Source organism: Rhinopithecus bieti, unplaced genomic scaffold, assembly GCF_001698545.2.
Source record: "Rhinopithecus bieti isolate Rb0 unplaced genomic scaffold, ASM169854v2 scaffold_13262, whole genome shotgun sequence".
Taxonomy (NCBI): Eukaryota; Metazoa; Chordata; class Mammalia; order Primates; family Cercopithecidae; genus Rhinopithecus; species Rhinopithecus bieti.
The window spans coordinates 488,838-516,784 of record NW_016808004.1 but is presented as its reverse complement, the minus strand read 5'-3'; the positions used below and the strand labels follow the sequence as shown (position 1 = coordinate 516,784).

The window sequence follows — 27,947 nt, the reverse complement described above, 5'->3', positions numbered from 1 at the left end:
CCCTTTTCATTTTCAATCCTTTAATGTTATTAACTTTGGTTGGGAACTGATGAAGTTTATAAAGTAGTCTGTACTGCATAAGCATCTGTAATTTCCCTTTGGTAAAATGGAAGTTTTGCAGTGGTAGTTCTTCCTTCACAAAAAATAAGCATCAAATTATAGGTTCCTAGGTAAAATACTTTCATTGACATCTCCTTCTTCCAGCCAAGGACCCTTGGTACAATCTCTGCATCTACCTAGGGCCCATCCCAGTTACAAAGTCCCCATCTCTATGGGGCTTTTTGCAGGATTAGGTTGGTATCGTAGCCTCACTTCATTGTAATTATTGAGAATCAGCTTCTCATCCAGAGAATGAGGATGACATTAGCATCCTCCTGGGAGTATTTACATGAGATGCCTTCTGCAGAACACACAGTGTGGTTCTCTGTGAGTTCTCACCTCCCTTGATTGTTCTCTTGAGCATCAACCTGGGCCGGGTGGGCCCTCTGGACAACCTCACCCTTGACATCCTAAAAAGAACTCTTGCCTTCTCTGCTTCCCTGCCTGATTTCCCTGTATCAGTTAAGTGGTACCAGCACCCACCCAGACCCTCAATCCAGAAATCAAGGAGGTGTGACTAAGTGCCTCTCTTCCACACCCCTCGTTTCCATCATCACCAGCAACCCCTGCTGGAGCAACCAGTCTTGTTTAATGACACTGTCACCTGAGTCAGGCTGCTGTCTCTCCTCAGTGAACTCCTCTTGCACCCAAAAACCGTTCTCCAGACAGCAGCCAGACTGAGCTTGCAAGCCATAGACCCTGACTATGTCATTCCCTTGCTTAGAAGTTTTTCACGGCTTTTCTGCCATTTGGAATATACCCTCCAGCATCCGCTGTCTCTCTTCTCTCCCACCCCATCACCCATCCTTCCATGCTCATCTGGGCCTTCCAGCCCCTCGGCCTTCTGCCTTTTCCGTGCGAAGTCTGCTTCAGTGTCTTTGCATTTACATTTCCTTTGGCCTGGAAAGCTCCTCTTCCAAATCTTTGCATGACTGGCTCCCCCTGACCATTCAGTCCCCCTGCAAGCGTCACCTCAGAGATATCAACCGTGGCTATTCCAACTACAGAAGCCAGGGTTGGTCTCTCTGAGGTCATGCTTGCAACAGTTATCTTGTAGCAAATGACTTTGCTTCTTTTTTGTTTTAGGTTTTGACACTATCTGAAAATAGTTATTTTTCTTGTTTATTGTGTTTCCTCACTGTTGAATGTAAACTCCATGAGACCACAAACTTTGTTGTCTTACTCATTGCTGTACCCCCAGAATGCAGGTTCCCGGTGTGGAGTCTAGGGAGCTGAATAAGTGTTGGTGAATGAATGCATGAAGACATGGGCCATCTTCCCTGCCTGCTGGTTAGCTTCCTCAGACTAGCACTTGGCCCTCGAGAGCTTGCCCAATGGTGCCACCTCCTTGAGCTCCATGGTGCATAAGTTTTCAAGGCCTACCAAGGTGACAGGCCAGAACAGGTTAGAAGGCTTTTCTCTCTTCCCAGTTAACATCTGTGCATTTATCATGGGCCTTCTAGACCAATTTCCCTTCCCACTTTTGCTATACAATCCCCAGTGATGACTCTGGTGAGTGACTTTGGGGTTTGTTTATTTATTTGTTTTGAGAAAGAGTCTCCCTCTGCCACCCAGGCTGGAGTGCAGTGGCACGATCTCAGCTCGCTGCAACCTCTGCCTCCTGGGCACAAGTGATCTTCCTGCCTTAACCTCCTGAGTAGCTGGAACTGCAGGTATGTGCCACCATGCCTGGCTAATTTTTGTATTTTTTGTAAAGATGGGGTTTCACCAGATTGCCCAGGCTAATCTCGAACTCCCAGGCTCAAGCAGTTTGCCTGCCTCAGCCTCCTAAAGTATTGGGATTACAGGCGTGAGCCACCACGCCCAGCCAACTTTGGAGTTTATTAGGAAAGTATCAGAGCAACAGAAGACCTGAGGTGTAGACAGAGGAAAGGTATGACTTTGGGCAAGTTAATGAGATTCTGTGACACCCAAAGTCACGCCTCAGCAATAATCCTAATGGGTTGGGTTGGGATGGTCATGTATGTTTGAAGCCATGAGTGGTTTATTGCCTATGAAGGAGCTTAGAGAAGGCAAAGTGTTCCACCAATGAGAGGTGGTGATGGTTGTGTTGATGATGGAGTTTCAGGTGGCGTAAGAGGAGGAGGGCAGTGGGAGCTGGCAGGTGTTGTCCCCTCTGCATGGAGCATGCTGTGTTTCTGTCCATGGAAATGATCCACAGAGTGGATTCAGAAGAGCTACTGAGTCTACTGAAAGGCCTCCTGGGTCTTGCAGTGGATCTGACCCTTTATCACACCTCAGTCCACCTCATGGCCTCTCTTTCCCCATGGACACACAGCAGGTCCTGAAAGGGGGATGTCAGCAGCATCCAACATGAATCCCTCCTCTGCCTGGCCCTGCCCTGGGCCCTCCACCAACATGCTTCTTTCTGTATTCCTGTCACCTGAAAAAGGAAGAGGGCATGACCAAGTCATAGGGATGCCATGGGAGAGAACCTGTTATGTCAGGAGTATTGGTGAGAGGGCCTGGTGTTGATTTCAGGGGTAGAGGTTGGCTTGTTGAGGACACATCTACTTTACAGTCACGGGTACCTGAGAGGATGGCGTCCCCGGTGCTTCACCCGTCTGTGCCCAGCTTTGTGAAGTTGGGGAGGAAAGGGATGAGACTTCCTGCTCCTTGCCCATGTGTTGCTGGCACAAACACAGAGTTAGGGTGAGGTTTCATCACAGTGCAGGGGTGAGGGGAAAATGAGCTGGGAGATGGGGGTGTGTTAGTTAATTTGGAATCATTGCCAGAAACTGCACATCTCCTTGGCCATTTGACTCACAGGTGTGTGCCCAGTGGGAGAGGCAGGATGACTCGGAGACTGGGACCCAGAGCCTTAAAGCACGTGTTAATTCTTGGGAGTAAGGAATGAGTGGGCCCAAAACAACCTCTTTACGATGTATGACATGTTCTTCTGGCATGTACAGTATATATTACACTTGTTACTTGATCAATACTAAATATTTCTTAAATTTAGTGTTGTCATAGTGATAGAGATTATTTCCAAACTTTATGCCCTAAAATCCTCTATTCTGCTACCCCCTTACATATTCTCAGGTAGTCGTGCCTGACTCCAAAACTTTGTTGCAGTCATTCTGAATTTTTTTTTTTTTTTTTTTTTGAGGAGCAAATATAGCTCTGTTCAGCTTCCGGCTGCAGCGGAGATTTCTGCCAAGATTTTCGGCACACAGCTGAAATATGTTTTGTATTTTATGAGCTTTGGCTCATCGTGGAATTAAATAGCACTAATTACATGAATATAGACCAGCAAGGGAGACAACTGTTCACTTCCTGATTTTCCAGGGAATTGAGAAAGAAGAGAGGGGGTACAGGGACAAGAGGGGCCTGGAGTGAGGCGCTCCCACTAGATGTTGGTGACAACAGAAGCACTGTCATTTGGCTGAGTGAGCTCCAAATAGCATGCTCCCCCGCAGTGCCAACGTTTGGTGGGATTATGGGCTTCCTCAAGTGAAGACTCTGTGGGGCTAGAAGGTAGGTGGCTGAGCTGTTGGGGAGGCTGTGACAGGGGCTGGTGGGGGTGGCCAGGCCTTTTAGGAGTGGAGGGGTGGCTGGAGAGTTGCTGAGTCTCAAGGATCTGAGTGTGTGGACTCTCGACTTGGTTTTTCCAGAACTTTGCGTGTATTATTATCATTTCTAAACCCACTGACTGTTTTTACAGTTAGAAAAGTTTAGCTAGAGATTCCACACCAGTCTGCGGAAGGGAATATTTCCATTTCTTTTTCTTACTTGCTAAGGGTAGGAAATGAAATGGGTCAGATTATGCTGGCAGAGTCAACCTGTCGAGGGGTCTAAATTAAGCCCTTGGGTGGGCGGGGGAGTTTCAATGCTTGGAAGCCTCCTGCTGGCCTCCTGCTGTGGACTGAGGTCCTCAGAGGCCGGAAGAAGCAAAGGCCCTTCCTGGAAAGATCAACTTGCTTGTCAGGCTCAGTGAAATGGACCAACACCTGAGCTGTTAAGAATGTGCTTGGTCCTTTTTATCTGAGGGAGAAAATAGACTCCAAAGCGTGTGACTTATGTCCACTTAACAGATGAGTACCCAGAGTTCTCTGAGGGCAGGCTGTGGAATTCAACCCTGGCAGGCGCTCCTGAGGCTCCCCACAACCTAGATTCAGGCAGCTAAAAAGGCAACTTAAGCAAAGATGCAAAGAGTCTTTGGAGAGAAACTTCAGCACCAGCTTTTTGTCTCCCAGTGAACACCACCCCCGGATGTTGTAATCATCACATCACGTGGCTCTGCCCTGCACCTCCACAAAGGCCGTTTGTGGAAACTTCCCAGTCTCAATGATGGCCTGTGTTCTGTGAGCCACAACATTTCACTCTCACTTCTGGATTTAGCACAAGAAGAAACTGGGTGATCTCTCTTCCCCGTCCTATTTCCAGAAACACCATTTTATAGATGGGGAAACTGAGGCAACAAGAAAGAAGGGCTGTCACTTAGCAGGACGTGTCTGGTTAGAATGACCATTCCTGATGCCTATAGTATCCTCGGCCATGGCGATTCTGAGAGGAGGCTTTTATGGGTGACACTGGCTGGTGCATGACTGGCTGTGAGCTAAGAACGTCCCACTTCTTCCCTTGACCATGAAAGGAGAGCAAGGAGCTCATTTGGGTGAAGACCACTGAATGTGGTTTTGCCTACTGGGGCCAGGCCAGAGCAGCTGGAGAGGCTACAGGGAGTGTAGGTTAGAGTGGCAGGCAGGGATGCAGTGAGCCTCCTGTCCTGATGAAAATGTCAGCTGGGCAAGCCTCAGGCCACATGCATGAAACAGGGATTCCTGGAGAGGTGACTATCCCCAGCCTGTGGTGACCCCCAAGCCCCTTTTCTGTGGCCACAATGTCCACCCAGGTCTTGAGGCAGCAGAAGTGACAGCAAGTCTCCCTTTGCTGCAGCTTAGCAACTTTCCATGGTGTCCCCCCATTTCTGTGCACTCAGAGGCCAGTGGATCCCTTTGGAGACCAGGAGACAGCACCCGTGGACAGACCCTGGATAGAGTGTTCCTCATGGGCTGGGTAGGAGACAGTGATCACATAGGTGCCAGGCTGTGCCATTTTGTAGAGCAGGTCTTGACACCAACTCCAGCTGGGGCATCTGACTCCAAATTCCTGGCTGGACTGTTTCTTTAAGTGAGATGCTGGAAAGAAGTTGAGGATTCTATCCTCCCCAAGTCAGGATCCTATTGAGAGTGCTGTGTTTTTAAAGTCTCGCTGCCACACTTGGAGTAAAGAAAGCCATTGCCTAGCGACTCCCCCACCCCGAGGCACAGTGCCTGGAATCTCAAGGCGATCTCCACGAGATAATGGAGAGTTTCACTTGGGGCTGCCTGAGCCTCGGCTAGAGCTCCTGCTCGACTCTGCTGGGAACGGCAGACTTGGCCAGGGAGATGTGGTTTTGTACCCTGAGGGAACACCCTCCAGGCCAAGGACAAGGAGTCCTGGGGGAGGGAAAGGAAGGAGGGCATGGAAACCATGGATAAACGCCTCAGAGTTCCAGCTGGGACCTGATCTCTGAATGGAGAGGCTCACAGGCTCAGCCTCCTGCAGAGGCTTCTTCCAGGCTGGGTCCAAAGGCTCTGTCCATGGTAATCACATCTCCTCAGCCCCTTTTAATAAACTAGGAAGTAAGGATGAAGGGAGCCCTGTGTAACTGAGCTTGGTGCTGGATTTCCCCGGGACCGGGCTTGTTGCCTGGCGGCGCCAAGACTCTACATCAGTGCCTGGCCCTCTATCGCTCCCTCTTCCCCATCTTTTATACTTTTCTCTAGCCCTCCCACTAGTCATCAGTTTCACAGTTCCCATCTCTCAGAATAGAAGCAGAGGCAGAGGGAAACACACTGGAAGGAGGGCTCCCATGGCCCCTGCTGGACTGCTGCTTTCTGACCGCACGAAGCCCACCCACACTGAGACTGTCCAAAGCCAGCAGTGACCTTCTCTTGGGAAAACAGTTGCTTTGACTTGACTTTTCCTCCTAGTGGTAGTGATGGGTTGTGCTGTGTCAACCCTACCCTCTGGCTCTTTCCTTTGATGAATGTGGCACTCATTTCTGAGATAGCCAGCAACAAGGGGCAGGGGTGACAGTGAAGGCCGGGACGGATGGAGCTGCAGTGAGGTGGCCAAGTACATGGGGTCAGTTGTCTATCACGGGCCCCAGACTGTAGTGAGCTGCATGATTGGGCCCTAGATGGGTGTAAATAGAATTCTCCAGGGAAAGATGTAAAATAATTCATGGCTCCTACTTCTAGAATCCAGGAGTTGAAAGTAAAAACAATGCAGACATGAAAAAATACCAATGTTACTGAAGATGCTATTCTGAATGCATGGATTGCGGATTGGGGTAGAAATCTACAAATAGCGTGTGTCCATTTTGTTTGCATGGATCAATGAGTGTTTAGAGTTTCTTAGATGAAATGGAAATGAGGCCTGTTGCTGCTCCCCAACTCCCTCACTGCCCTCAGCTGCACACACACTTGCCTCCCTGGGCCCCAAACTTGGAAATGGCCATCGAGCAGGAAGATTTCTCTATCCTGTATATGTTAGCTTGGACGTCTCCTCTCTCTCTGGGCTTGGCTATTTGCCATCTGGCTTTGGGAATAAGGGAGGGGGATGCTGACATCTAAAGAGAGCTCTTCCTAGGGCCAGAGCCTGATGTACCACAAAGAACAGAGACCTGCAGCCCCCCAGCACTAGGTTTGAATCCCAGCTCTGAGTTGCAGTGAGCTTGCTATGTTTCTGCCTGTGAGTTAGGGTGAGGCTAACTGTTGTCATACACAAATCCACAGTTTCAGTATTATCACAGTAAAGGTTTCTTTTTTGTCTGATGTTCCTGGTTGGTGCACAGATCTTTCATCTTGAGGCTCCACCATCCTATAGGGCATCAGGGTCCTTTTTATCCAGCTGGGTGGTGAAAGAAACTGTAGAGAAGACACACTTATTTCTTCCCTGCTTTGGCATGGAAATGTTACCATAGCCTTGCTATTCACACAGTCACACCTGAATACCATGTGGAAATGGAGAGGCTGGGAAATGTCATCCATCGCTGGTGGCCACCTCTCACTGACTTCACACCGTCAGCCTCAGGCATAGGGAAGAGCATGTTTTTTGTGAAAAGTTAGCTTCCTGTTCCCAACCCACCTACACAATTGAGATGAAATGACCTGTTGTACAGTGTTGTAGGAAGGACTAAGGGAGATGATGAAGTTCTGGGTTTCTAATAGGAGCTGGGAAGGGGAGGATCTGCAGAGCTTGCCAGTGGGACAGCTAGAGGGGCCTCAGCCCCTGGAGAGCAGGGACACTGTTTTTTTGTTTTGTTTTGTTTTGTTTTGAGATGGAGTCTTGCTCTTTCACCCAGGCTGGAGTGCGGTGGTGCGATCTTGGCTCTCCGCTGCAACCTCTGCCTCCCGAGTTCAAGTGATTCTCCTGCCTCAGCCTCCCGAGTAGCTGGGACTACAGGCGTGTGCCACCATGCCCAGCTAATTTTTCTTTCTTTTTTTTTTTTTTAAGTAGATACGGGGTTTCACCATATTGGCTAGGCTGGTCTCAAACTCCTGACCTCAAGTGATCCGCCTGCCTCGGCCTCCCAAAGTGCTGGGATTACAGGCATGAGTCACCGCTCCCGGCAGGGACACTGTTTTTTGCTCTGGAATGTATCTACCCTTTGCACCCAGCCCAGAACTCCTTATGTGGTATGTACTCCATCAATAGTCATTGGCTGAATACATGAGTGCATGCTGACTTCTAGCAACTGGCATCTCCTGCATTGTGGCTGTTTTCTGTTGTTGTCTGTTTTCTATCTGCAATTTTATTTTCAGGCTCAGCTTCTTCTATTCAACCAGGTCCATACTGATTTCCTTTGCTGCATAGGACGGTGGGTCTCAAAGTCCAGTTTGCTAACACAAGACAACTTTTTATGATATTCCAGCTGGTGGACCGGTTGGTCTCTATGTAAATCATATATGAAAGATGTAGTTTCTCTGATGCATTTGAACTCATGTTTTAAAAGGGAAAAATGGAGTATTTTAAGTATTTATAAGCCCTGGTTTAGAAGAGGGTACAGCCACTTTTTTTTTTTTTTTTTTTTTTTGAGACGGAGTCTCGCTCTGTCGCCCAGGCTGGAGTGCTATGGCCGGATCTCAGCTCACTGCAAGCTCTGCCTCTTGGGTTCACGCCATTCTCCTGCCTCAGCCTCCCGGGTAGCTGGGACTACAGGCGCTGCCACCTCGCCCGGCTAGTTTTTTTGTAGTTTTTAGTAGAGAGGGGGTTTCATCGTGTTAGCCAGGATGGTCTCGATCTCCTGACCTCGTGATCTGCCCATCTCGGCCTCCCAAAGTGCTGGGATTACAGGCTTGAGCCACCGTGCCCGGACGGGTACAGCCACTTTTTTAGATTGGTCCCTGTTTGAACTGACTGGCTCAAAAATTTACTTGAAGCACCAAGATTTACTTTGTACTTTAGCCGTACGTGATACCCACTGCCATCTCATATACTCTGCTATGGAGCATTCCTTCATTCATTTATTCACGTGTTTCCAAACATCTATTATATACCTACTGTGTTTCAGGCTCTGAGCTTGGAACTGGAGAAAAGAGGGGTAAAATATAATCCTTGTCCTCAAGGAGCTCATATTTTTAGACTAGAGGATAGCATCAGTGGATAAATATAACAGAGTTTGTAAAATGTGAGACTCTGGTGGCACTGGTTCCTGCACTAATATATAGTAGGGGCATCTTAGACCAGTGGCTTGATCAGAGAACGCTTCATTTGAACAGTGAGTCTAACTCAGGGCACGGAGGCGTGAATTGGTGAAGACTTCCCAAGAGCGTTGCTGGTGCAGCTCCTAAGGCAAATGCTCGGCAGATAGGGAAGTGTTGTGTTTGATTCTGAAAGTTGGTACGTACACATGCACACACATGCACACACACTCAAACGTCACCTGGGGTTATGCCTCACTATATGTAAAACCGTAGTTTATCTCTGTGGGCAGTGGAAGGCACAGATCTGTTTGGCTTGCTCACTTGAACCCATGGAATAATAGTGTATTAAAGAGGTTGTGGTGGGAGACACTATACTCTTTGGGATTTTTCTCTGTATGGGTTAGGATTCTTATATTAGCAAGTGCCAGAAAACCGAACCCAAACTGGCTTCTGCAAAAGGGGAATTTTTTTGAAAGTACAGGCATAGAGCTGGTTTCAGTGGACACAATTGAGACATTTATAGGATGTCATCAGGCCTGGGACATAGTACTCTCTATCCTTTGGCTTAGTTCTGCTCTTCTCACTACTTTGGCTTCATTCTTCCAGGCTCCTGTCCCCTGCTCCCACCCCTGTGATTACAAGATGGCACCAGCAGTTCTTAGGCCCTTGCTTCTCCACGGTCACATCTGGTGGAAGAGCTAGAACTTTCTCCCACAGTATCCCCATCCACAGCCTGTTGCTTGTCAGAGACCTGATTTAACCAGTTTCTCATTGCTGAGCCAATCACTCTGCCCTCCCCACCCCTGTTCTGTGCTGAGTGGCTCAGGCTCTGAACCACAGGTGGAGTCAATTCTAGCAGAAGTGTTTGGGCTGAGAGAAGGCAAAGGCACAGATGCCCAGAGGATAAATGAATGACAGCAAAAACAATAGGTATGCACTGTCTCTGAAAGTGTGTTTCAAATTTTTTTGACCATGACTGTATTAGTTGGGCTTCTTCAAAGAAAACAGAACCAAGAGGATATATGTGTGTGTGTGTATGTGTGTGTCCGTGTGTGTCCGTGTAGAGACAGAGAGATTGATTTAAGGAATTGGTTCACACAATTTTGGAGGCAGCAGGTTCAAAACCTGTAGGGTAGGCCTGTAGATGGGAGACTCAGAGAAGAGCCAATGTTGTATCCAAGTCCAAAGGCCATCTGCTGGTGGAGTTTCCTCTTGCTCAGAGGAGGCCAGTCTTTTGTTCTATTCATGACCTTCAACCGATTGGATGAGGCCCACCCACATTATAGAAGGCATTCTGCTTTACTCAAAATCCACTGCTTTAAATGTTAATCTTATGCCAAGACACCCTCCCAGAAACTTCCAGAATAATGTTTGATCAACTATCTGTGCACTGTGGCCTAGCCAAGTTGACAAATAAAATTAATCATCCCAGGGACCCAGTTACATCACACATATTTACACCACACTCAATATGTACTTTGCTATATGGGTGGGTAAAACGAAAGTCTCACCAAACAGTGCTTATCTTTTCTATGTGACATACTAATATTTTCTCTTCTATTTTATTTCATTAAGAAGAGCACCTGGTCAGGTGTGGTGGTTCACGTCTATAATCCCAGCACTCTAGGAGGCCGAGGCAGGCAGATCACTTGAGGTCAAGAGTTCGAGACCAGCCTGACCCAACATAGTGAAACCCCATCTCTACTAAAAGTACAAAAATTAGCCAGGCATGGTGGTGGGCACCTGTAATCCCAGCTACTTGGGAGGCTGAGGCAGGAGAATCACTTAAACCCCTGGGAGGCGGAGGTTGCAGTGAGCCCAGATCACACCACTGCATTCCAGCCTGGTGACAGAGGGAGACTCCATCTCAAAAAGAAAGCACCTGTGACTCACCTAGTTCATGGTGTGTTGTGACATGAATTTTGAAGTGCTATCCTAGGACACATTTTCTGAGAATCCTATTACCCCATAGCAAAAGGTCTGAGGACCAGGCCTCTGTCCAAGGGGCCAGGGAATGTATTGTGAATAACCAAGTGAGGCCTGAAGAGCTCAGCTCTCCAATGTCCAAAGTGACTGTGTAGGACCTCCGCCAAGACCTGTACTTGTTCATGCCTTGGTTTCCTTATTTATAGAGGGCATACTTATAAATACCTCATCTACCTAACGGATTGTCATGAACAAGAAATGCAGAACAAGGTAATATCCATGAAACACTTTGTAAACTCTACAGTAATTTCACAGGGTAATTGCTATTTTAAACGACTCTGTAATAACTTTCCTTTCTACCACTCAGGAATCTGAGAGGATGGTGCTATTTCATGAAAATTAGTTTCAGTTCTTTGAAACTTGCTGCCTAAAACAAAGACAGCCCCAATTTCTTTAATCAAAATGATGATCAGCCTCTATAAATGAGTCCCATCTCCCACGAGACTACTCAGAATTAAAATCTGATTTCAAAGAAGGGAAAACTGTGATGTGTTTGGGTTGGGTTTGGGGGGTCTTTCAGTTCTCCTGCCTTCTTACCCACCCTCTGTAGTTCAATGAATCCTTTGGGGGCAATCATGAAGCTTATTTGGTCCCATTACTTGCCTTTAAGAATCAGAGTTGGGCCAAATGTAATTTCCAATACTTGGTTTTGACACTAGCTAAATGGTGACTTGAGAGCGAAATGGTGGGTAGGTCCTGAAATTGGGGTGGGGGTTTCCTAGGTTGGGGTTACCGCTTACAAGAATTGACGTCCTGGAAGGGAAACCCCCTGGAAACTCTTGCTTTGCCAGATTGGATCAGCCTTAGACAGCTCGGGGAGGCAGGGGGCTGGTGGCTCTGCATATCTGTGTGTCCCACGCTGGGGAGGGGTCACCTCTGTGGTGGTGCCTTGTGGGGTCTTTGGTGAGGCAAGCTGGAGCTCACATCTTATTTTCCCCCTTTCTCTTCCATTTCTCTTATTTGTTTCCTAATCAGTCCCTTTCTTGGTGTGTAAAATGAGAGGCTGGTTATTCCCAGTACATGTTATTGTTTCTGTGGGCCCCCCTCCTCTCTGGGTATAGTAATCTCACCATCCCCAGATGAGGCAATAAGTGTTTGAGATGCATAACTGTGTCTCATTTCAGTGCCTAATAGAAGATGCAGAATGAGCCATGGCACCTTTCTGCTCAGTAAATTCATAATTATAGGATTCTTCATCTCGCCTCTTGCAGACTAGAGAGCTGTTGATTGGCCATGGGTCCATGTGTGTGTACAGTAAGGCAGGTTGTGGGGTAGGCACACTTTCTCCAGCATATGGCACGTTGTGATACAGAGACTGTGCAAAGTTCCCTCCTCAGAAAAGTTGGTGGCTGAGCCCCGACCTGCACCTGCCTGTCTGAAAGGGGGATTATCAGCCCTCTGGAATTTGGTTGTTGGCAGAGATGCTTTGAGAGCCCTGTTAGCCAGCAGAGCATATGGTGCCCAAAGAGCAGTCTCTTTCAGACAAAGGCTGGAAGCAGCTGCTGGAGTGAGTTCACATAAAGTCAGAAGAGAGGCCGGGGTGGTGGAAAGAGTATGGGACGGACAGTGTGAGACCCGATCTTACACCATCTTCAACTCAATGTATGACCTCTTGCAATTTCATCTGACCTCTTGGATTTCAACGTCCTTGTCTCTAAAATCAGGGATTGGGAAACACTAAACTGGATTATCCCTTTCAGATAAAAAATGTATAGATTCGTCTTTGATAGGAATTTGACTTTGCACAAGAAATTCAAGATGAACCATCTTGACTCTTCATCACTCATCTTGAGATGTACCACTGAGTACCATCTCATTATCATAATCCTAATCTTTCTAATCCTATTTTAATCTTGCTAACGATAACAATGACAGCAACTATCATTTCCTAAGCACTTAACTGTGCTGGGCAGAGGCTCTATGTGGCTGCCGCTTTACAGTCATTAATACTTTCAGAGGTAAATCACAGAACTCACCTGATTGATGTTATCTACCAGCTTAGCCCCTGAGGGTCAGAGAAGACTTTGTTTTTCTCCTGACACTGGTAGGTGATATCCCAGGATTTCTGTTTGGGGCTTACATGAGTTAACAAGGGCTTCTAAGTGCTCAGTCTTCTGGGCTCTGGAATTGTGCATTTCTAGAAAAGTATGGATTTTGCAGTGATTGAAACCTGGACTTCAAACCCAGTTCTGCTACGTATTAACCAGTGTCCTTGAAGAGCTAAAATTTCCTCACCCGAAACAGGAATAAGACAATTCTGACCCCAGGGAACAGTAGTGAGGATTACGTGAGCCAAGGTATGTGAAAGTGTTTGCATGGGCTCTGGGGTGCAGTAAATGCTCCACAGATATTCCTCTATGCTTCCAGCCCCTCTTTCTGCCAGTCAGGAAATAGTTGTTGAGCCTCCTCTATATGTCCAGCTATGAATGTGTTGACAAGCCAGACAGACCAGCCCTGCCCTTGTGGTGCTCACAGACCCTCAGCTCCAAACTCTCCTTCTGCAAAGGCTAAGGCTAAATGGAAAGAGAGAGGCTCCTCTCTGGGGCCTTTGCTCTTTTCCTCTACAATTTCATTTCTTTCTTCAACACTTTGCATTTCAGTCTCAACTTGCCAGTGATATCCTGGCAAGGCTGAAGCTCTCTCTTTTCAGCCTCATCTTCCACCTGATTCATTCGTGAACTGTGTTCTCCAGACATACTCTTCCATGTACACACCCTCATGTGATATGCCCATGCTTCTGCTATGTAGGCCCCTCCCCTAGAAGGCCTTTCCCTTCGTGCTCTGCCTGTCTTCTCCAAGTTCACGGCTCAGCCCGAATTCCATGCCCTCCCCAAGGCCTCCTGCAGCCTGCTCCTTGCTGTCTCTCACCCCAACTTAGAAGTCTTCTTCCTCCTAGGAACTTCCAAAGCACTCTCTTGTATGCCACGTGACTTTTCATCATGCGCATCAGTTCAGGTTCTGGTGGTATTGGCCTGATGTGACTACGCGTTCTTTGAGAGTCTGATCCTTGGGCCCCACAGCATCTCACACATTTTGAGCGTGTTCTGAGCAAACATTGACCACATAGGTGAATGAATGAAGGCCCTTGGCTTGCAGCACCGCTCTTGGTTGTGGTGTGCTCCACTAACCAGTCTTCCTCCTTGGATATTGACTGGAGAAGACCTGTGCTTTTCATTAGTTTGCTGACTGACAATGCAAAGTCTTTATTTGGTTTTCTTCCTTCTTCTCTTGGTTTCCATCTAACCTAGTGTTTGCTCCCTGCTGGGGAATTTTCTATTGCTTAGTGGTCTACCTCTTCTCATTCTCCACTTTTGAGGTGTTTGGGGTGAATGAGAAAATTCCGCAGAGCTGAGATACCCCCAGATAGGATGTTGGCAATTCCTGCCCTGAATTCTCCCAAACTGGAAGAAACATAAAGCTGTCCAATGGGAACACACACGGGAAGCATCTTGAGTAGAAAGAGACCCTCAGGATGAGAGGTGATCTTGTTCCCTGGGGATTTTTGTATTTGTTTGTTTATTTATTTGCTTGACCGATTGTTAAAACATTTTTTCTCTCCCTTTAATGAAAACCTCTCAGAGGAGGCCCTGCTAGGGGAGGAAGCCAAGATCTGCCTTGTTAAAATGACATTAGGGCTCAGGGCTGGGCAGCGAACCCACAGGACCTGGTTGCCACCGCAGTGTGAAGAGACTGAGGATGTGGGTTTTTAATTTGGCCTCTTCATTCAGCAGAGGAGGCACAGAGGAAAGTTTCTCCTGCAGTAGTAGGTACGGACACAGATAACCAGAGGTAGTGGCTGTAATGGACAGCCCCCACAAAGGGATCAACCTTAACTTTTCTGCTGCATTTCACAGGGACCACGGTATAGCCCCATCTGTGCAAGGCTGGGGTGAACTGAGATGGTTTAGCAGTTAAGATTGTGAACCTGTGCACATTTACACTACTCATATTTGGAGCTACTCTACCACTTATAGCTTGCAAGTTACATGACTTCCCTAAGCTTGCTTTCCTTAGCTGTAAAATGTGGATACAATAGGATGTACTTTGGAGGTCTACCAGTCAGGGTCCCAGCAGGTAATAGACAGCACACACAAATTTGGTCCTTTGAGACAAAGTTAATAAAGAGGCTGTTCATAAAAGTGTCGCTCTTTAAGAGACAGTGTAGTATGGTGGGATAGTAATAGTGAGGTCCCCATTACCACCTCTACGGCCAGATGGGGTCCAGCAGGAAGTGGTTCACAGAGCCTGGAGATGGAGAAACTGTGTGCAGAGGCCTGCTGTGGGGAACATGGGACAAAGCTTGCAGCCAGTGCAGGGAGTCCCGCCTCCTGCCCTCCCTCCCTCCCTCTTCTCCTGCAGCCAGTCTTTGCGGATGCTGCCTGCTGGTGGCACCTGACCCGGGTGACAGTGCTGGACAGTGTCTGACACAAATTCAGGCACTCAGTAGATAATGGCTGTTGATCATGATCGTCATCATCATCACTGCTATTATTATCATGTCATTATCATCACCACCATTATCATTACTGATGTGTCCTCCTGGGGCCACTGCCAGCCGGCTCTGACTGTGTCACATGCCTGTGGTGGGGGTCGACTCAGTCAGCCTCCAGCACCCCCCCAGTGCAGTTCTGCTCAGTGTGTGCAGAACATTTTGAAAGTCCAGGCAGACAAGCTGTGGGGTGAAATGAAGCTGCTGGTGCTGTTATCCAGCTCATAGTCTTTCCTTTTTCCAGTAGGGGAGACTGCATTGCTGAGTCCTGGCCCTCCGAGGGGACGACCGTGCCTGAGTGCTGCTGTGCCACTGGGACCCGCCTCTGCCATGAAAGCCATGCCCTGGAACTGGACTTGCCTGCTCTCCCACCTCCTCATGGTGGGTATGGGCTCCTCCACTCTGCTCACCCGGCAGCCAGCCCCGCTGTCCCAGAAGCAGCGGTCATTTGTCACATTCCGAGGGGAGCCCACCGAGGGTTTTAATCACCTGGTGGTGGATGAGAGGACAGGACACATTTATTTGGGGGCTGTCAATCGGATTTACAAGCTCTCCAGCGACCTGAAGGTCCTGGTGACGCATGAGACAGGGCCAGACGAGGACAACCCCAAGTGTTACCCACCCCGCATCGTCCAGACCTGCAATGAGCCCCTGACCACCACCAACAATGTCAACAAGATGCTCCTCATAGACTACAAGGAGAACAGGCTGATTGCCTGTGGGAGCCTGTACCAAGGCATCTGCAAGCTGCTGAGGCTGGAGGACCTCTTCAAGCTGGGGGAGCCTTATCATAAGAAGGAGCACTATCTGTCAGGCGTCAACGAGAGCGGCTCGGTCTTTGGAGTAATCGTCTCCTACAGCAACCTGGATGACAAGCTGTTCATTGCCACGGCAGTGGATGGGAAGCCTGAGTATTTTCCCACCATCTCTAGCCGGAAACTGACCAAGAACTCTGAGGCAGATGGCATGTTCGCGTACGTCTTCCATGATGAGTTTGTGGCCTCGATGATTAAGATCCCTTCGGACACCTTCACCATCATCCCTGACTTTGACATCTACTATGTCTATGGTTTTAGCAGTGGCAACTTTGTCTACTTTTTGACCCTCCAACCTGAGATGGTGTCTCCACCAGGTTCCACCACCAAGGAGCAGGTGTATACATCCAAGCTCGTGAGACTTTGCAAGGAGGACACAGCCTTCAACTCCTATGTAGAGGTGCCCATTGGCTGTGAGCGCAGCGGGGTGGAGTACCGCCTGCTGCAGGCTGCCTACCTGTCCAAAGCAGGGGCCATGCTTGGCAGGACCCTTGGAGTCCATCCAGATGATGACCTGCTCTTCACCGTCTTCTCCAAGGGTCAGAAGCGGAAAATGAAATCCCTGGATGAGTCAGCCCTGTGCATCTTCATCTTGAAGCAGATCAATGATCGCATTAAGGAGCGGCTGCAGTCCTGTTACCGGGGCGAGGGCACGCTGGACCTGGCCTGGCTAAAGGTGAAGGACATCCCCTGCAGCAGTGCGGTGAGTCCAGGGAGGGCTGTGGGCGGGGATGGTTGGGAGTGTAGGATGAGAACCCCAGCCTTGCAGCCCCCATGGGGTGTGTATCATCCTTCCCCTTTTGCAGATGAGGCGAGTATATCCCATCCCATTTCTGAGTCTCATTGGACCCAGAGTGTCACCAAACATTCTGCAACTACGACATTGAGTGTATAAGAGTCAGAGTGGGAACTAAAACATAAATTCCTTCAGAGTACTCTCCTCTGCCCCATATTGGCTCACTGGTTATGAGGGGGAGTGCTGGAAATAGGTAGGAATTGTGTCAAATGGATGTTGTAGGGACTGGGCATGACTGGAGTCTAGATCACAGTGTGCTGTAGTGCAAGATGTGTACACGCCCTTTGTATTCACCAAGCCTGCAAATAACCTTCCTGGGAGCTTAGAATAAAACCACAGGGTAGGGGAAGAGGAGAATGTGAGGAGTCATCCTATATTTGGGATAGATATGGAATTTCAGGAGAGGTGTGTTTTTAGCCCTTTGTATGTCTTTAGGAAATGCTAAAATGAGAGCATAGTCAGGTAAGAGTGCAGTGAACACATAAAGAAAGCAAAGCTAACTTAGAAAAGGGACGGGAAGGGACAAATCGTGTTTGTTGAACATCTTCTGCGTGCACAGTGCCTTAGAGGAGACGTGAGAAAGTCAGGAAGCAGCCCAAGAGCAGCATGGGACGACGGGAGAGCTGTGGGGAACCAGAGGGAGAGCAGCAGAAGGGTTGGCTTAGGGGTCTTCGCATGGCTTGTGGGTATGGCCTTGCTGGGTGACCCCAGGTGAAGCAGGGGACACAGACTCTTGCCTGTCATAGCCTAGCTCATGTGTGCCACACCATGAAAAGCATCTGCCTTCTTGTGGCTGGACTCTGTTCCTCTTCACAGTGGTCCTGTTTGTTCACAATCATTCTTTGGGTGACTTGGAAGGCTCAGCTATCAGCATCTTCTGTGCTCTTGTCCTTTTCCTTTTGTAACTGTGCATTTTAAATATTATGAACCTACTTTGAGAACATCAATTCTGTGATTTTAATTTGGGGAGAAGAAGAAAGGAAAATGTATCCATCAGACAGAGTACACATCCATACTGATGTGATTCTTGACTCCTTAAACTTTGGTGGAGTTCCATATTAGGAAATGTATTTTGGTTGTTTAAAAAAGCATTAGTTTCCTTTCATAAAGTATAACTATATGCCAGGCAGATCTCAGAGGGGACTGGCACCCTCCCCAGCCAGAGTGTAGAGAGGCCATCACTCCAGTTTGGGATTTGGGTTGGAGGTAGGGAAGAGGGAGGAGAAAGATGGTGCCCTGGCATTAGGCTCAGACTGTTTTCCACTGTCAAGTCTTCCAGGCAGTGGGCCGGCTGAAACTAAAAGATGTCATCTCTTCTTGGAGGTTTTGAAAAGCCAGGAGTCCCCTGATGTCACAAAGGAAACAAGAGAGGTGCTGTGGACCAAGCAGGGCAGGCAAAAGTTGACAAATCAGAGCCAGACCAGAGAATGGAGGGGACTCCACTGTATCTACTGAGCCTTCCTAGCAGGTGACTTAACCTTTGGGAATGCCTCCTGGAGCCCTCTGTTTAGGGCAGTAGTGGAGCCACTTAAGAGAGTCCAGGAGACAGGCCTATGAACTTGTGGGGGCATGGAATGCTCCCAGATGAAGGCAGGTAATGATAGAGGCTGTGCTGGACATATGTCTATTATGCACTCAAACATGGGTCTGTGGTGAGATGTATTAGAATGTTGGTGTTCAGAAGGCCCTTCGAGAGCCTTGGCCTAAAACTTCATTTTACATTGAGCACCTTGAGACTCAGCAAGGTGAATGAATTGCCCAAGGTCACACATCTTAGGAGTGAGTGACAGAGCCAGCAATTGAAGAGAATCCCCCTTACCTGTAGGACACCCACACATGCATACATGTAATAAATTCCCCATGAGCATGCACACATATGCAGGCCTGTTAGAAGATGGCAAATTTAGGCCATGTACTTACTAAACAACAACTAGTTCTTTTGAGACCAGAGGGGTTGGCAATCTCTGACAGTTTCCTATAGAAAACTTGCTTCAAATCCTGACTTTCTGGGTGATGCTCTTGGGAGAAAAATCAGCTGCAGGGGTCTGTCTGGCTGCCCGTGGGCAAGTGTTCATGCTGCCCTTGCTTCCTGCCACAATACAAAAAGCCAAGTTTATCATGGAAGTCTGCAGAGCTGCAGGTCCTAACACTGTGTGGTGGCCTTGGAGAGAACAGAGGGGAAACAGCTTTGCAAGACAGACTAATGCCAGGATGGGGAGTAATGGAGCCAGATAACAAGCTTTTGATTTTTCTTTTAATTAGCCCTTTCAAGTTACAAGCAAGTTCAGGGCCGAGAGTAGAAAGGAGGAGGCCAGAAACTCTGCACAGGGCCGGGGCTGTCTCTCCAGCCAGTCTGAGAAAGGCCAGGCTGCCGTTTAATGCACAGTATCAGTTTTCTTTGATTGGGCAGATACCTGAGTTCCTGTGCTCCAGCATTCATTTGGAGTCAGCTCAGACCACATGTGTTTCATGCAACATCAGCCAGGCCAGGCTCTGTGTTGCCACGATGGCACCATTTGCAAACCCAGCTCTTCCTCAACCCATTTACAAGGTTGTTGGGTTAGTTTTCCTGTTCCCTTCCAGCCTAGAGGTGGAGGATGAACAAGATGGACTCTGGAGTTCTTTTTTGTCACGGAGTCTGACACTCCCTTGAGCCCTGTGAAGTGGGAACTCAGTCCCAGATGACCTCTGTCCTGTGGTGTTCCTGTTGTAGGAAGATGGCAGAGGGCAGGGCAAGGCCCAGGAGGTTGGCTTTTAGGACTTGTGTTTTGTAGGGCAAGGGGTCCCCTGTGGGTTTTATCATAGTTGCAACTCTAAAAACTTGAAGAAGGGATTTGACTAGCAGTGAATGTCGACTGTGATCCAGGCTGTACCAGCTCTCTAAGTTAGAATGCTCCTCCCATGGGGCTCTTCAGGCTTTTCTAGCCCTTTTCACATCCTGAGATCCATATTCTTCCCCCTGAACTCATGCCTCCAGAACTCAGAGCCGGGATCCACGTAACTCCTGGGTCACCTGCCTCCTTCACAAGGTCCCAGCACCTGCTTTGGCTGTGTTCATTCAGGGGATAGGAAGGAATGGGAAGAAAAACCCCTACTACAAGGCCCCTCGTGCCAGGAAGCATCCACAGAGCACTGGACAGGCCGAGGCCTGAGGGCTGGGCAGAGGGAAAAGTCTTGGGCCATGGGGGTGGAACCTGCTGACCCACAGCCCCCAGAGAGCTCGACGGTGCCTCAACTTCAGGTGAATCAGGTAAGGCTGGCCGTGCTCCCATCGGAGATGAGGGCTGGTTGGTCAGAAGTGGCCTCCTCATGGGAATGTGTTGCTGTGGACATAAACAGGCCTGTTGCAAATGCACATCCCTGAATGGGCACCAGGTGTGGAAGCTGGGGAAACAGCTGGGGCTTTCTGGTGTCAGTGGAGGGTGGGAGCAGCAGCTTCCACCTTTGCCCTCTGAGCCGTGCTTTACCCCTGTCCTGGCTTTCTCCAGCCTGGGTGGAGAGAGGTCTCCCAAAACAAGTGGGTTAGTATCTGCAAGTAACTCTAAGGATCTCATGAGGACACGGGTATGAGGGGGTCCTAGAGGGTCTGTCAGGGCCCCAATTTGTCTTGGGACTCAGAAGACTAGAGGTCAAGCTAATGAGCACTCATGTGGGGAATGGCAGTGATTTCCTTTCTGTTTCTGTGGCTTATCCTTGGTGCATCTCTATCCTCAGCCCCTTTGGAAGGCTGCCATCCAGGCTCCCTGAGACCGCCTGTCTGCAGAGCATGTGACAGACAGTAAGGCTGAGGAGCCCACACCTGTGGCCTCTGTCATGTCCCAGGGCCTTATGCGGGAGAAGGCGATGGCTCTCTGTCCTTCTCTGGGGGGGACCTGACAGTCCTGACTTGGAGTGGGCAGCTGGCTGGAGAAGATGCTGGGTTTAACCAAGCACCTGGCATCTCAGAATTCCCCAGGCATAGGGTTATCTATACCTTCTCTCCTTTCTTCAGCCTCCTGGGGCAACCTCATCCAACACTAATGAACTAACGCCTCCAAATAAACTAATGAATGGCGAAACATGTATGGAGCCCTAGGAAAGGGCTTGGCAACGCACTCCCTCCTGGTGGATATCAAGCATCGTAGAATGGCATCTGTCTCCAGGAGCCCACACAGTGGAGGCGAGAGATGCACACCAGCAGGTCATTATGGCCTGGGTGATGGGAACAATGGCTGTGGTCATGGGAGTGACTGTCATTCACTCCACTTCATTCTTCCCTGACTTTGAAACCGATTGAGCCATGGGTAAGGGAGTCAGTCTCGGCCATAGTACCGATTAGGTGGTGTGGAGAAAGGTGGCATGCAGTAGGTGCAGAAATCAGCTTCTCAATCTCCCTGTCAAGCTTTGACCTGAGTGTCCTTCAACTAGAAAATCTGGGTCCTTGGAGCAGAAACTATTATCCAGCATCACTGACTCACACCTGTCAAACCCCAGTAGTGGGAGCAGAGGGCAGAGGCTTCCCGCCTGTCTGGAAATAACACACTGGAGTTTGCATGGTACTTGATGGTTAACAAGGGCTTTCACACACCTTTTCTTCTCCCGATACTACTGTAGGATAATGGAAGGGCAGGCATCCTCTGCAGTGGAGGGAACAGAGGAACAGAAAACTCAAGTGTTTCACTCAAGGTCATGTCATTAGTAAACTGAAAGGTGTTCTGTATCCTAATTCTCAGCTTGGTGCTCTTCCCGTGGTGTTTCACAAGAGTGTTCTAGCGGTGTCTGGAGTAGGCAGTTCATGGTGCCGGGATTGTCTGATATTGGGTAGTTGTGATCCGGGGCCCTAGAGTGCTGAGTGCCAGTGGAAGTTCCCAGTCACTGCGAGGCAAGAAAACCTCTCACCTTTCCAGAAACCTCTCGTTGAGAACCATTGTGAGACCCAGCTTCCACTTGACTCTGGGGTTTACCCACCAGCCCTGTGCAGTCCCACAAGGGCCACACAGGCACAGGAGATGGAGCTTTTCCTTTTTAACTCAAAGCTCCCCTTCCTGCACTGCTGTATGCATGACTGGGTGGCGACAGAGGTCTCCTTCCACGTGCCATTCCTTTGACTCACTGGTTTCCTAGGCATGGCAGTCCTGAGCAGGAGACAGGGTCACCCCCTTGGACTCGGGCTGGCCTCACGTCCCAGTCTGGATGGTCACTGAGGTTGATGTGGCGCCTGAGATCCTGAAACTCCACGAAAGTGAGCATCCGGAATGGCCAGGCAGGCATCCCAGGCTCCAGGGCCTGGCTTCTGCAGGTCTTCTTGGGGTGTTTTCTTTTCCCTGTCAGCAGGAAGCACAGGGCTCAGACTCGATGGGGTTGTATCCGGTTGTTTATGGCATTAGACAAGGCTTGCTCTTTCTGCTCAGCTCTTGTCCTCTCTAGACCGGGAACTCCTCCTCTTCCCTGCACCACCCCTCCTCTCTCATCTCCACTACACTTGCCACACACACCGTGGTCCATGCCACACTCATGTCCCAATAAATGCACGCATCAAAAATCTCACACAGTGGTCTGAGTGCCCACCTCTCATGGCCCATGACCCTGTACTCCAGATTTCTTATTTAGCACTGGGTGCCTGACATATCACAGCCCCAATCTTTATAGAATCAAGTCTTCCCACTCTCTCTTGGAGATGGCTCCTGTCTCAGGTATTTAGGTGAAAGGCCCACCCACCTGCCCCTTTTTGGCCAGCAGGGTTTGCAGTGAAAGTCCCATAGTGTGCATGCATGGTGCTTTGTGTGACAGGTGGCTGAACCCTGGGGGATATGCTGGGTTTGGCAGGAGCAAAGTTAAGGCTGGCTTCCTAGGCTGGATGTACTCCCCCAGGATGCTCACCCTGGAGGCCACTGGGTCAGTGGGGGGTGAGGCAGGACCCAGGAGTCACACAGACTGAATTTTAACACAGACGGCTGCCAGGAGAGCTCAGCACAGAGTTAGGGTTGAGGATGTGGGGTCTCACAATACTAAGAGGTGGACTGCATGTCATGAGCCCAAGCACAGTGGTGTGCACACCTGTAGCACACCCACGTGCACACACCCATTCTCTCTGTCCTTGATGTCTGTCCTCCTCATTGCTGTCTGTCTGTTGCTTTCTCTGCTTCTCTCCTCTTGCTCACTCACTCACACTCCTGGTGCACAGTCCTCTCTTAGCCTTTCTCTGTCTCCCTCTTTCTGTGACTTGTTCTCCCTCACCCCACACACTCTGCTCAGCAGCAAGTACAGTGAGATTCCTCTCTCTCTCACACACACACACACACGCCTCATGCAATATGAGATAGTCCTGCCAAAATGGGAAGCCGGACCTCTTGTTCAATGGGCACATAGACCAGCCCTACTTAACAATCCAGATCTGGATTTCTGGGCCTTCCTTTCAATTCCTGTCATCCTCACAGGGTGGCGTCTTGGCCGGGTTACTGGTCTGGGAGTCCGGATCTTTGGATCTCAGCCAGTCCCAGTTTGTGAGATGTCACTGGGCAAGCAGTTTCCCTCTTGCTTTGAATCACACATTTTATCTTCAAGAAGGAGATGATAAAAAAGTATCCTTTTAATAAAGAGTACGGAAGCTCATAAGGAAAGAGAAATATACAGATCTTAATAGACACACACAGCCCCTTATATTCATAGGACACTCTAACATCTTCATAGTGTCATCCTGTGTCTCCTCCTTTAGTTATAATAACCACCCAAGGGGACAGAAAGGGGCATAATAATATTGCAGTGATTTCATGCTTAGAATTTTTTTTTCTTCACCAATACCTGCTTTTGAGAGATTTGGGCTGTGCTTAAATCAGGTGTGATGTTTGGTATCTCAGGCCCTAGGATGTGCTCCAATTGCCTTTATTATTATTATTTCCCTGTTCCCCTTCCTCTCCTCTTCCTTTTTCTCCTCCTCCTCTTCCTCCTCCTCCTCTTCCTCCTCCTCCTCCTCTTCCTCTTCCTCCTCCTCCTCTTCCTCCTCCTCCTTCTTCTTCTTTTGAGACAGTGTTTCACTCTTGTTGCCCAGGCTGGAGTGCAATGGCACGATCTTGGCCCACTGCAACCCCTACCTCTCAGGTTCAAGCGATTCTCCTGCCTCAGCCTCCCGAGTAGCTGGGATTATAGGCGCCCGCCATCACGACTGGCTAATTTTTGTATTTTTAGTAGAGACAGGGTTTCACCATGCTGGCCAAACTGATTTCAAACTCCTGACAGGTGATCCACCCACCTCAGCCTCCCTCCAATTGCCTTCCTTTCTATATAGCGCAGATTACGAATGATAAGAGAATGCATTTGGACAACAAGACACGTTTTGAGCCAGTGCTTGCTGCTGTTACCTTCATGTGTCCCTCAGTTTTGTAAGGTGGAAGGGAAGGACTGCACATCACCACCTCAGGCTTGTTTCTTTTATCAAGAAAGTCAGTGGAGAGAAGGAAAAAGAGACAACTGAGAGAGCTGTTCTCCATCCAGCCTCTCAATTTACATGTTTTCCCTAGTGTGTGTGGCCCTATGGGCATGAAATGGGGTCAGTGGGAGAGAAGCAGCCCACTCCCTTCCCTGGTCTCTGTGTCATTACTGTGTCTCTGTCAGTGTTCCAAAATATAATGGGATTTGTTCAACTGATTTATCCCGCATGCAGGCAACATTACCCAGACCCACACCCAGACCCAAGGAGCAAGAGAGGAAGATACATGGCCATGAGAGTGGGGCTAATAAAATTTATTTCCACTAACGAGGGAATGACCTACCCCATAACTCAGCCTGGGGAGCAGGGCCACTGCTTCCCAGCACCCACCAGAAAACACACAAACTTAATCATCATGGCATTCCTCACTTCAATGACAGCCCTTGTGGCAGCTGAGGCTGCCTGTCACAGACTCTGGGAGGGAGAGTAGGATTTGGGATTGATGGACTGGTGGCATGGGATTTATCTGCCCCTGACAGGTAGCCACTGGGGTTCTCTGGAGCTAAACTACAAAAGGAGAGAGGTGGCATCCCAGTAGGTTTTGGTTGTTACCGTTCGCAATGCTGAGACGCTTCCCTGGGATTTCCCATGGGTCTGGTATTGGTTGCTAAACCAGCCCCCAGTGATAATGCCGTCTGCAGAATTACAATTCTCTTGGTAGACTAGCCTAGAGCTCTGGCCTGTCCAGACTATCCCCAGGTCATTGTGCCATGGCCCTATCTGCTTCTCAGAGAGAAGAACATGAGGCTCTTGGCAGCTAAGCTAATGAGGAGAAGGTTATGGGTTCAACTCTTAGGATTCTGAGCTGAAGCTTGTCTTTGGCTGCTATGCTCAGCAACACCTAGAAGGGGTGCATTGCTACAGCTCGCTATTGGTTACAGCCTGGCCTGCAGAATGTGTGCTTGGCTTAATGCCCCTCTCCAGGGAAAACTGCTCAATTTAGTGACATTAGTTCCCTATTAGAAGGATAGTTTGTTTTCATGATGAATGGAAGATCACTTAGATATCTGGTGGGCTTGGGCCACAGATGGTCCCAAAACACACATAGAAACTTCAAAATGAGTATTGAAAGAAGCATTGCTTTTAGCAAATGGCTTTCATCATTCCATAGGTAGTTAAATGCATTCATTTAATAAATATTTGCATCAAAATCCCCAGCCCCACCTCCTAAAACACAATGACTTTCTATTCTGTTTTCTGGTCTGCTCTCCTCCTTTTTGAGATGCCCAGAAGCAAAGCTCTTGGTTCTTGAGAACCGGGGCCATATGATAGTCCCCACTTATCCTTGGGAGATGCATTCCAAGTCCCCCAGTGGATGCCTGAAACCGCAGATAGTCCCGAACCCTATATATACTGTGTTTTTTCCTATGCATACTGTCATGGTTTGGCTATGTCCCCATCCAAATCTCATCTTGAATTCCCATGCGTTGTGGGAGGGACCTGGTAGGAGGTAATTAAATCATGGGGTCAGGTCTTTCCCATGCTATTTTTGTGATACTGAATAAGTCTTACGAGATCTGAGGGTATCATAAGGGAGTGTTTCCCTGCACAAGCTCTCTCTTTTTGCCTGCTGCCATTCATGTAAGACATGACTTGCTCCTCCTTGCCCTCTGCCATGACTGTGAGGCCTCCCCAGCCATGTGGAAATGTAAGTCCATCAAACTTTTTCTTCCAAGTCTCAGGTATGTCTTTATCAGCAGTGTGAAAATGGACTAATACACATACATACCTATAATGAAGCTTAACTTATCAATTAGGCACAGTAAAAATGAACAGTAATAATAATCATAAAATAGAACAGTTGTAACAATATACTGTAGTAAAAGTTGTGTGGACATTATCTCCTGTCTCTCTCTCAAAAATTTCTTATTGTGCTCTACTCTCCTATTTTTGGACAACAGTTGATCTGTAGCTGCAGTAACTGAAACCATGGAAAGTGAAGCCAAGGATCGGGGGAACTGCTGTAATTTGTTGGGTTGTTTTTCCAACCCCAAGACACTTTTCTATAAGCCCCTGCAATGATGGGTTTGTCTAACTGGGTTATTGTGACTGTGGCTTGCTGGCTCTCCCTCTGTTTCTCTTATACATTCGTTTTCCCTATAATCTCATTGAAAAAGACACCAGAAAGAATCATTCTGAGATGAAGCATTAGTAACTGAGTGTATGAGCCCTCACTCCAGCACTTTTTCCGTGGCCTGTGCTCACAATCAGGTGCAGGGGTCAACTTTCACCTGTTATAGGATTTTTCTGGCTTGCTTTCAAGAGACTTCAATCTCATAGGGCCAGTGTGGGTCATGTGCCTGAAGGTCACGTGTCTGAAGGCAGACCTTCCGGGGAGGGCTAGAAGTCATAAAAGAGAAAGTTTAGGCATTACAGTGAACCAATCAGAGGATTGGATAGTCAGGTCTTTTTGATTTCTTCTTTGTTACAGAACTCATCACTCAAGCATATGGAAATATCTTATAGAATAATAGCCTTTCTGAGGAGCTAAACCTAAGCCCACTAGAGACTCCCAGAGATATTTCTACCTCCCTGTGGACACTCTCCACTTACCTCTACCCCTGAGGAGGTAGTGGGGAGTAAACACAGTGTCATCTCAAGGGGTGGATGCATTTTGTGTATTTATGAACACCTTAGGGGTCAGCCATCATATTTAAGATATGGTTCCCAATAAGTGGGTTATCATTATCTCCCTGTACTGCAGAGTTTTACAACTGGAGCCTGCATTTAGACATGAGCTATTACAGCTTATCTGATCAATATCTCCCTTTAAAAAGAAATCCCACATGTGTAATTCACCGATTCCCCATTTCCAGTGGAGGTGTGCTATGGTCAGCTCCCAAGATATGTGTATGTGTGTGCGTATGTGTGTGTGTGCACACATGTGCATAAGTGTAATTAATGGGAAGAAATTTAGGGCTGCTCAACATGAAGAATGTAAAGACCTTTTCTTTTCTGTATCAATAGGCAGCTCATGGGCTTCCCTTCCCTTTTTCTCCTAACTTGAATTTCTTTTCAAAATGTCAGCTCTCACTTTCCTTTGGGATGCACAGACCCAGGAAAGGAAGAAGCCCAGCTTGGGTGAGTGGTCAGGGGCCTCCTTGGGAGGGGAGAGTTGGTTGATTCTGGTTTCTGGAGATGGCAGAGCACTCATCCCTGGTGCTGGGAAAAGAAGTGGACACGTAGGCTCTTCCCCAGCAGTCCCCTGCTTCCTCTGATCCTGGAATAGATTGTCTTTAGGACCACCCTCTAGCAACCCCAGAGGAAACCCCTGCTTAAGATCAGTTTTTTGGCCAGGTGCGGTGGCTCATGCCTGTAATCCCAGCATTTTTGGAGGCCAAGGAGGGCAGATCATGAGGTCAGGAGTTCAAGACCAGCTTGGCCAACATAGAGAAACCCCGTCTCTACTAAAAATAAAAAACAATTAGCTGGGTGTGGTGGCAGGTGGCTGTAATCCCAGGTACTCGAGAGGTTGAGGCAGGAGAATTGCTTGAACCTGGCAGGTGGAGGTTGCAGTGAGCCAAGATTGTGCCACTACACTGCACCCTGGCAACAGAGCAAGACTCCGTCTTAAAAAAAAAAA

General features: G+C 48.5%; 1 protein-coding gene across 8 annotated transcripts in view; it reads left to right on the top strand.

Moving 5' to 3' along the window:
- The window catches only part of PLXNA4 (plexin A4), a 523,648-nt gene that overhangs the window by 123,333 nt on the left and 372,368 nt on the right, over positions 1-27,947 (top strand). For 6 of the 8 annotated variants that reach the window (XR_001887846.1, XM_017885083.1, XM_017885084.1 and 3 more), the window contains one exon: positions 15,533-16,806. Coding sequence is in view for 5 of the 8 variants with exons in the window: in XM_017885090.1 (XP_017740579.1) it covers positions 15,533-16,806 (1,274 nt within the window). In the remaining 3 variants the exon portion in view is untranslated. The other 2 variants (XM_017885085.1, XM_017885086.1) reach the window with 2 other exon arrangements.